At 43.7% G+C, this 10316-nt stretch overlaps 1 protein-coding gene across 1 annotated transcript; it reads left to right on the top strand.

Annotated features, from left to right (window-relative positions):
• The first annotated feature begins 21 nt into the window (after positions 1 to 21).
• Positions 22 to 8437, top strand: FBXO5 (F-box protein 5). The gene is made up of 5 exons (XM_075707825.1): positions 22 to 48; positions 3933 to 4669; positions 4985 to 5075; positions 6292 to 6453; positions 7505 to 8437. Exons 2-5 carry the CDS (start codon positions 3948 to 3950, stop codon positions 7754 to 7756), a joined length of 1227 nt encoding a protein of 408 aa, XP_075563940.1. The 5' UTR covers positions 22 to 48; positions 3933 to 3947; the 3' UTR covers positions 7757 to 8437.
• The last annotated feature ends 1879 nt before the right edge of the window (positions 8438 to 10316 follow it).

Raw genomic sequence — 10316 nt, 5'->3', positions numbered from 1 at the left:
TTTTTAACTTTCTCCACTGAGAAGATACTGATACAGCACTCTCAAAAGGTATGCATTAAAAAATGAGCTATTTCTAGTTCCAGATTTCATTTAAACAATAGTTCAAACATCAGTACGGTGTCAAATAGCTTACTTGAGAGAACAAAAAAATCCTATTTTGTTTGAGTGTTTGGAAGAAAGTGATTGATAAATGACCCTCCTACTAATCTGCATATTTGTTAATCATTTATATGTGGCATGGGAGAGGGAGTCAATATGTATCTTCATGTTTTCATGGCCTTCTGGCTCTTATTAATAACACAAAGAACTGTTTAGGAATATCCCTTGTTCCAAAGAAAAGAAAAAAATGCTGTGGAAGCCAAGTGACAAGTTACATAAATTGTTTTTGAAAAGGATGTTTCTGTTCATGAGTCAAAAGCGAAAAGAATCATTGCAGTATTGTTTGGCTGATATTTCAGTCTCCATTTGGCTTCAGTTCAGTTTCTCCTTTATGTTTTTAATCGACTCTCCAGTTTATTGATTTTCTAAATGTTACACGGTATTAACGGCATATTACTGGTTTTGTCTATTTATTTAACAGCATCTTAAAACATTTGATCTGTAAAAGCAAAGTAAAATTTTGCCTTTCTAATCTACTGAAATACGTGCATATATTTATATCTGTGGGTAAAGAAGACTTTTAACCCTTATTTTAGACTACGTTTTACAATCCCAAATACATATAGCAATACAAACCCTGCAGCTTCCATGCCACATTATCTCATCATGCATTGTACCTATGCATGTGTGTATACACACACACAGAAAGTATTTGAAATATAAATACCAGTAAATAAGAAATTGGAACCTAAGGAAGAATGTTACCATGAATATAGGGGTGTTTACTTTCAGACTTCTAGTTAATATTAGTGTAAGAAATTAGAATGGGAAGAAAGTAAGTTTGCTACAGATAGCTTACGGAAATGCATTATTTAAACATCCTGTAAGAAAATCAACTGGTTGTTATCAGTTTGTTATCTCCTTTTATTACATTTGAGACTGCAGTTTGAACCAATGCATGTCAAAAAAAACCAGTGTGAGTGTGCAAGGCTGACGGGAGGATCCCAGCTGCATCCATGGACGAAAGCAAACACAGATCATAGAATACTTTGGGTTGGAAGGCACCTTTAGAGGTCATCTAGCCCAACCCCCCTGCAGTGAGCAGGGACAGCTTTAACCAGATCAGGTTGCTCAGAGCCCCGTCCAACCTGACCTTGAATGTTCCTAGGGATGGGGCCTCCACTACCTCTCTGGGCAACCCCTTCCAGTGCTTCACCACCCTCATTGTAAAACAATTTCTTCCTTATATCCAGTCTAAATCTACCCTCCTTTAGTTTAAATCCATTATGCCTTGTCCTGTCACAGCAGGCCTCGCTAAAAAGATTGCCCCCATCCTTCTATAGGCCCCCTTTAAGCACTGAAAGGCTGCAATCAGGTCTCCCCGCAGCCTTCTCCTCTCCAGGCGGAACGGCCCCAGCTCTCTCAGCCTGCCCTCGTAGGGGGGGTGCTCGCGGGCGCCGGGCAGCGCAGCGGCGGGCGCCACCCCCGGGGCGCAGGGGCCGGTTGTTCCTTTAGGAGGGCGCCGGGAACCCTTGGGGTGCCCGAGGACGGGGCGGGCGGGCGGGCAGGCAGGCGGGCGGGCGGGAGAGGGTGGCGGCCCCGCCCCGCGCCGCCCCGCGCCCCATCTCCCGCGCTCCGCCCCTTGCCCCGCCCCCGCCCCGCTCGGAGCGCGCGCGCGCCACCTCCGCGCCACTCGCCTCGCTCCTCGCCGGCCGAGGAGGGAAAATGTGAAGGGGGCCGGCTCCGCCCACCGCGCCTCCGATTGGCCCCCGCCTTCTGCCCGCCTCCCATTGGCCGCGCCGCCCCCGCCGGCGGCACCCGATTGGCCGGCGCGGTTTTGGATACCAAATTCAAAGTTTTTAAAAGTGCCGGGCGAGGGCGGCCGCTCACTCACTGCCCGCGGCCGCGGCAGCGCAGCCCTGCAGGTGAGCGCGGGCGGGAGGGAGGGCGGCGGGGCGGGCTCCGCCGTAGGGCCCGCTCGGGCCGGCGGGGCTCCGCCGTGAGGGTTCGGACCAGCGGGGCTCCGCCGTGAGGGCTCCGCGGCCGGGGCGGCGGGGGCTGCCGGCCTGCGCGGTGGCGGGACTGGGACTGGGGGTGCTGGCGGCGCTGCGAGGGGCGGCAGGCGGACCGGGGATGGGGGTGCTGGGCGGCCGCTCGCCCCCCGCCGCCCTCCCCAGCCGCGCCCCGCAGCTATCCCGCCGGCGGGACGGGATGGGACGGGGCGGAGGCGGATGGGCGCCCGCGGAGCGCCCCGGTCCCGCCACCGAGAGCCGCCTGGGGGGCGCGCCCCGCTGCCCGCCGCGCACCAGCGGGGCCGGGGTCGGGCCGGGGTGGGGTGGGGTGGGGAGCGCAGCTCCCGCCGGCGGGCGGGAGGCGCCGGGCCACGCTGCCTCCCGCCCGCCGGGCCACGCCGCCGGAGGGGGGCATCCCCCTGGCGCGCTGCTGCCCGCCCCGCCGCCACCATTTTAGGGGGAATCCTCCAGCGCGGGGGAAAGCGGAGACCCCTCTCCCTGAAGGCGCGGGGTGCGGCTCCCGGGGCGGCGGGGCACGGCAGGGCCGGGAGCCCGTCTACCTGCCGCCGAGCCGGGCCTTCTTGAGCGCTGGGCGGGAGCAGCCTGACAGCGCCGCGGGGGCCCGCGGCTCGGCCCGCTCCGCCGGGGGGGTCGGGGCCGGCCCGGGCCCCCCGAAACACGGCGGGTGGGGGGACGCACGGGCATCTCCCAGTTCTGCAGGGCTTCGGCCCAAAAAAGCTCCTCTGCTAGCTCGCGGCGCGCAAGCGAGGGGGGAAGGGGAGCAGGAGGCTCAGCGAGGGCTTGCATCTCTCCCCCAACTCACTGTACAAAGCCATAAGCGTATTTGCTCCTTTCTTCCACCAAACGTAGGTACGAAAAAGGGACTTTTTTCTCTGAAACGTTCATGAATCACACTTTTCTAGTTTTTTTTTTTTTCCCAAAACTGCTGGAAGCCCTTAAATCTCTTAAAATACCAGCTTAAATGGGGGGGCTTATTTTTCCTACGGATTGCAAAGCATGTTGAAAATTATTTTCCCCTTAGATTTAACACGACAGAGATGGCTTCCTTCTCCCCTTCAGCCCTTGCCCATCCCCCCGCAATTGTTAATATAGATAGCACCACACTTCGGGGGGAGGGGAAAGAAACAGGGCAAGAAAAGCTCAATTTTCCCATAATATCTATTGACCTCCCACCCTCCTAAAACCATGCTTGTAAGTAACCTTTATTTCACTTTGACCATTGTTCAAGGGTCGCTGCTTTCCATTGTAATTTACGCATGCATGTGAGCACTCAAGCTTTTCCTGTGCCACCCAGCCTCCTCCCCTTTTAAAAGCCAGATACCTGGCTGCATCAGCAGCCTTGCATCTGGCCTTGAATGCAAACTAGAGGCTGCTCTGGCCTGGCTGTACCCCTGCATGGGCCTGCTGTCACCCATGGACCCTCTGCCACTGGTGTCCCTGGTGGGGACTGCAAGTGTCCTGAGTATATCGCTGCATTTAGGGTGGGAAGTGGAGGCATTGGTGTGTCTGAAAGTAATCTATCCTGGTGGAATGGTAACAAAATAAATCACCCAGTCAGTTTTCTCGCCCCAGTTATATGCAGCATAAAGCTCTAATTTTGAGAAGATCTTACATAGATTTAATGTGTGGCTGTTCAAATCCTTAGTTCCATAGTTGTCTGTTTTAGACACTAGAGGGTGAGTTAGATAAAAGCTTAAAATTCATAACGCAGAAGGAAGGCATGACTGGTTCTTTACAAGAAAAAGAATTTGTGATGCAGTTTATGCTGTGTTGTAATACTGTCCTTGTTGTTTCTTGCAGGATACAAACAAAATAATGAAATCAAACCTTAACCACTCTTTCAAAATGAAATGTGATTTTGATTGTACATCTCTTCACGCTGGGTTTGCACCACTGAAATCTGCTGTGGAGAAAACAAGACTAGAAGAATCCTGCCCCTTGAATTATGAGGAAGGCTTTTGTAAAAGCTGTGCTGAAGAGCATCAGAAAATACTCCTGAATGACTCATACCATGAGGCCACCAGAAATCTAGATCTTGAAGATCAAGGAAGACCTGTACATAACAAAGAAAACAAACAAGTAACCCAGGGACTTGATGAAGGTATCTATGAAACGGAAGCACTGGAAAACAGTAAATTTAATGAGGACAGTGGTTATTCCTCTATGTTAAGTAATCAATATGCTGATGCAATAGAACATGAGGATAGTATACCTTTGGCTGGGAATCTCTGTGGCACACCAAAGCATTGTCTCATGAAGAACCAAAACCAAGCACAGTTTTCAAAGAAGACTTTGTTGCCAGTAATCCATTATGAAGAAATGATTTGCTCAACTTTGAAAAAAAGTGGCAAAAGAAATCTCAAGTCTTGGGCTGCAGTAGACAGAATTGTTTTTAGGGGAAAGATTGAACTTTGTAACCTAATTGGGAAGAAAATGGGATTAGATAGAATAGACATTCTTGCTGAACTCTTCCAAAAGAACCTGAAGCATATATTAGCAAACATTTTAAGGCATCTTGGTGAGATGGATTTAATAAAGTAAGTATATTGATCTCATTGTATTTCATTGGAAAAGTAAACAACCTAGTCAGATGGCTTAAGAATGTTTTAGATATGGGGCTTGTGACATTTACTCGATGGTTAGTATTATGTATTAATATACGAACTGTCAATGTAAGCTGTGATATATATGGAGAATGTGTCTTTTCCCTAGAAGGCAAATTAAAGACTACAACTGTGAACATATCCCATCTTCTACAGGAAAGAAAAAGATTACATAGTCATTCCCATTATTAAATAAAAAGTTTTTCCCTTTCTTAGGACGTAATTGACATGTTTGTATTGTCGTTGCAGTTTTGCCAAGGTCAGCACAACATGGCAGAAGATTCTACAAGAAGATAAATGGATTTTCCAAATGTATAGTAAAGCTGTGAAAAACCTTTCTGTAAGTTTCCACACTTGTTAGATATTTCAAGCCTAACCCAGCAGTGTCTTTCTGCTACTTCAGGACTCCTCCCAGCCTTAAGAGATCACAGAAGAGTTTCTTAGATTGCAAACGTTGTCACTGGAGTGTCTGAGTTTGTCCTGTTAGGATGCCCTGTCTCAAGTGTTGCTAGTCACTTCACTGTCTTTGGAGCCTGAGGAAGGTTGACAAAGAAGGTTACCTGATAAGAGATGTAGATGTTCTTAAGAGCTTCCACATGTCTTCTGTTACAGAGGAAGGCAGGAAGGAGAGGGTCAGTTCCAGCACTGCCCGCTGGGCAAGCCCTAGAGGCTCTCAGCAGAGGCTTGCTTACTTCAGCATCCCCACTGATCCAGGAGGGAGAGAGACTGAGAGAAACCACTCAGCTGACTGCAACTCAAGATCTCTGCTTATATTTTCTAGCAACAGTCTCTGAAGTGCAACATGGTGGCTACAGAAAACTGAAAAGCTTTTTGCGCTGTGAGCTATTCCTAATGCCCTTTTGTCCTATGAAATAACAAATACAAGATCCAACCACACTAGCATTGCACTTTACCAAGGCAGAACTCTTTTAAAACACTAGGGGTGTTTTTCTTCCTTGAGAGATAGAGAGACAATGAAGCAAGGCTTAGCATCTGCCACAGAAAAAAGGTAGTCAACTGGTTTGAATTTTATGTAGTATTTTATGGTGCTAGCCTGTTGGGATGAAACAGTTGGGCACCACTGAAGGTTCATTCCACAAAGTTTGATTTCCTCCCTGCCATTGTGTGCTTTTTTAACCTGAACTGCAAACTTAGAAAATTGGTGGGAGGAGTTTACTTCTCAGAACAAAAACTTCAAACATCCCTGTTCACCGTAAAGACTTAGAAATATTACTTTGTGCTTTAAAACATTGTGGTGACTAGGTTCCATGCTCTGCCTAGAAAATTATGATGTGTTAATGTGAAAGTAAGTTGCATTATGTAATAGAAGATGGTTGGCTTTGGTCTGAACTAGGGGTCTGTTCTATGCATTTATAACAGTAATGACTGAGAAAGCTAAGGTAAAATTATTGGTATACTACTTGGTATGATGCTTTATTATTGGAAACCTTCTAGCCAGGAGGAAGGATCAAAAATAAGTTTTTGACTTCTATTAAACAAAGTCAGTATCAGATAAGTCTCTTCTCAAATTTTATTCTTGTTTTTCTTTTCATTAGAATGGCACTAAGGCATCAGAGCATGCTGCAACAAGGGAGTATGTTCTCTACCGAACGGCTTTAGCTTCCATTCAGAAGGCAACTCCACCAAACAACTTGAATAAAAAAGGCACAAGATCCAAAGCACCTAAGAATCACAGCAGGCTCATGGAGTTTTCAGAGGTAAGTGGTGATTTCCGTTCATCTTAAATTTCTCGCTTGTTTTCTGGCACACGATCAGCTTGTAAAGCATATTTATGAAAGCAGTATCTCCAATTTGAAGTGCTTGTAACTCTTATTAGTATGGCTGCCAGATTTTGCTTATTGAGCCTATTTTAAGACAATGTCAGAAACTAAGTGGAGAATATTGATACACTGGAATGTTCTCCCTTCCCCTTGTGTCTAGGTACCCTCAAAATGTCTTAGTGGTTTTTTTGGGGGGGCTTAAATTTTGGCCTGATCAGACATGAAAAAGTTTAGTCATTTCCTTTTAGTTTCTATGGGCATATAATGAATCACATGTTTTCCAGATAAGCAACCCCACAAAAACTGTCAATTTTGCTTCAACACTGATGGATGATTTAAAAAAAAAAAAAAGACCAAAGCCTAAGTTCTTATTTTTTAAAAATTAAACAAATGAATATTTCTCCTGTTCATTCTATGCTTTTTTCCACAACTAATTATCTGACATTAAAATGGCTGACATTGAATATCTGACATCAAAATACACATATTTGTAGTGTGTCACACATTTGGAGTTGTCAACAATGGCCAACAGCCTAAGTTTCCCTTCACCTTGTTATTTTTCTTTAGCCTTTTTTTTTTTTCCTCCACTTATACGTGCAGGTCCACATTGCAAGTGTCTTATAAGACTTTTAAAAATGTTTATTGAAAGTCATTGTTAATAAACAACAGATTTTTCTAACTAGAAAAAGTTTTTATACTGAAGGTCAGAAGTCTTATTCTGTCAGCTGCTGCAATAAATGAAGAAGATAAGGAATTTTAAATTAGTTACCTCTATTCCGGTCCAAAGTACCTTCAGTTATAGACTGATTATTCCTGTTCAGTCTCCATCAGAATTTGATACAACCAGAATTAGGCTAAATGTGTAATTTCTCTGTCTAGGGTAGGAGAAGTTATAATATGTTTTGTGGCACTTAGATAACATCAGGTAATGTTTGGGCTGTATATTTACCCTCCACTCATGATTTTCTTTATATGCTTTTTCCAACAGGCTGCCAAGACCTTGAAAAACACTGAAAGCCTTAAAGTCTGCCATCGCTGTGGCTCACCTGCAAAGTATGACTCTTACTTACAAAGAGCAACGTGCAATCGTGAAAACTGTGGCTTTGACTTTTGCACAAAGTGCATGTGCAGCTACCACAGCTCCAGTGACTGTATGAGTGGCAAACCAGTGAAATCCAACTCTAAGCTAGGGCCGCTTCCTGGGACTAAGAAAAGCAAACAGAATCTACGGCGATTGTGATCCATCCATCCCAATACAGATTGTCAGATGTCCCATAAAAGTTTTTTTAGGATATGTAGTTATCCACAAAGGAAGTCAAACAAGAAAATGCTTTCTGCTATTCTATATTAAAAAAAGGTTAATTTTATTATTCCTCTGTACTATTTGGTCATGTTAAATTTCCTAGGAATCATCACAAATATACATTCAAAAAGGTCTTACTAATCTAGAAATCTAAAATAAAATTCTGGATATGGATTCTAATAACATTTGAAATAGTCTCCTGACAATTTGTCTGTTGTGTTCCAGACTTCAAAACACCCCACAATAATATTGAACAAACCAAACATTTTTGGCAAGTAGCCTTCTATGCGTAACCCTAGCAGTTCCTCAATGCCAGCAGGGGGAAGCATAAACTGTGTTTTATTTAAATGTTTGCTCTTGTTCAAAAAAGTCTTTTAAAAGCATTTATAGTGAGAATGTCAAATGAGGTGACTGAAGTCCCTTTTAACATAAAATTATGAGGGAGTCTAGATTTTTATAATTTTTTCAAGGCTTTGCCTTAATTTTAAAATGTGAAAGTTCATAATACCATTTTCTCCAATGGTTTACCTTATGTGAATATTAAGTTGTTGCTCTTTCTTCATTCAGGAACTGCAGGTTTTCCTTGAACTGAGGTGATACATTTCCCAACTTAAAAAAAAAAAAAATAGTACTGCATCTTGGTTATACTGCTAAGAAAATACTTTGCCAGTTTTTTCTAAATCATAAGGTATATTTTTAATGTTTGTATATATTTGTAAATACTACTTTAAATATTATTCATGTTTGTCTTGTAAATGTGAAAATAAATTACTGGTCTCAACTTCGTTGGCAAATCTGGACTTCCTATTTATTGTCATAAAAGATTAATTTTCATGCTCATTTCTCAAGTTTTCCAGGATGTGCTTCTTAAAAATGTTGATTTAACAAACAGCAAATTGGTTTTGTGTAAAATGTACTGAATCCATTCTTATGCTGTGTTCCTGCAGCTTACCAAAAGGCTCTTAGTAGTAATTGCTAATAGTTCTGAACTGATGCTTCAGTGGAAACTTTTCTATTGGCTGAATTTATGCTGCTGTTGCAGAACTAGTTTCACTGTCAGTAAAGTCTTCATGATTCCACAGCAAAGAAAGACATGCTTTCAAGAAAAGGACTGATCATTTTCTGGAAATGCCTGGGGTTTGGGTGGTTTTTTCCTGTTAGTAAGTAGATAACAGACTGGGAAGGCAGCATTATAGGTCCTGCTTCTTGAACTGGGACAACAGTTATTTACTGCATGGTAACTTTTCCTGCACTTGTTAATTTTCTCTTTGTGACAGCAGCGGTAGAAACAGTTGAGCAGGATGTCTAGCATTCTGCTTTTATACGGTGAACTTAATCTACTAACCTAAACCTGAAACTTAAAATAAGAGGCTGGCTGAGTTATATCAAGAACTCATTCGATAAATCTTTTATGTATTTAAACTCACTTATGGATATGCTCAAGATCTGAGAATGAAAGGTAGAAGTCTTCCATCCTATTATATCTTATTCTGGTAATTAGACTATACCACCTTTACTAACCAGTTCTGCAGGCCAGAAGAAGAATGCTGTTTGTATAGGAAGAAACAGCCTTCAAGTACTGGATATTGGTGTCTCCAGTATTGTTTGAAAGACATGGAAAAAGCAATGGTCAGGGGTTTGATACGCATGCAACCGCAGTGAGTCTGTTAGTAGGCTGTAGGCTGAGCACAGATAGCTAAGAAATATCTAAAGTAAAAGTTTGTTATAAAATTTTCATCCGTGTCTACTGAAATCCTGTGTCCTGAAGAGCACAGATATCTTAATGAGATGTGGACAGAACTGCCCTTTTGTACATTGATTTTGAGAAATGTGACCCAGGCATCCACACTCAGACTAATGTTGCAGAGTGTGATACATCTTGAATTAAAACTTGTGTGTCTGTTTCTGAACTGGATGTGGGTGTCAAAAGCTTAACAGGTTTACCTTTTCAGGTTTTGAGCTTACTAAGGGGAACTATCCACTCTCTAGTAGGCCTAACAATTTGTAGATGGAGGGAGTGAAGAACAGCTGCTTTTTTTGTTGTTGTTATTTCCTGTAGAAATTTATTTGCTTATGCAGAATTTTGAGGAAAATTCCTTGTTACCTCCAGATAAGGGGGAAGAATTGGACTACATGGCTTCAGCGGTCACAACTGGAGATGAACAATATGAAGAAACAGACATTTTTTACTAACTTCTGAGTGATAACAGGCAACTACCTTCTACCAGAAACCTTGTTGGAAAGGTGAGGTGACTTGACTTCTGATGAAGATTTGGCCAAGCTGTAATGGGTCTGCTGCAAACCATTGTGGCTGTTTATTTCCTCTTGCCCAAATATTTTTGACTTATCCTGATCCTCAGACCCTTGCCTACCAGCTTTAGTGTTAATAATCAGAATTAGACATTCAAGATTGCAGCCTTCAACTGATGGGTGACAGCTCCTTAAGAACCTTGACCTGTTACCAATGCTTGCAATTTTCTTTTGCAAAATTTCTAAA

This window comes from Pelecanus crispus, chromosome 3 (assembly GCF_030463565.1).
Source record: "Pelecanus crispus isolate bPelCri1 chromosome 3, bPelCri1.pri, whole genome shotgun sequence".
In the NCBI taxonomy this organism is placed as follows: Eukaryota; Metazoa; Chordata; class Aves; order Pelecaniformes; family Pelecanidae; genus Pelecanus; species Pelecanus crispus.
The sequence above is the reverse complement of the archived record's forward strand: the minus strand, read 5'-3'. Positions and strand labels throughout refer to the sequence as shown.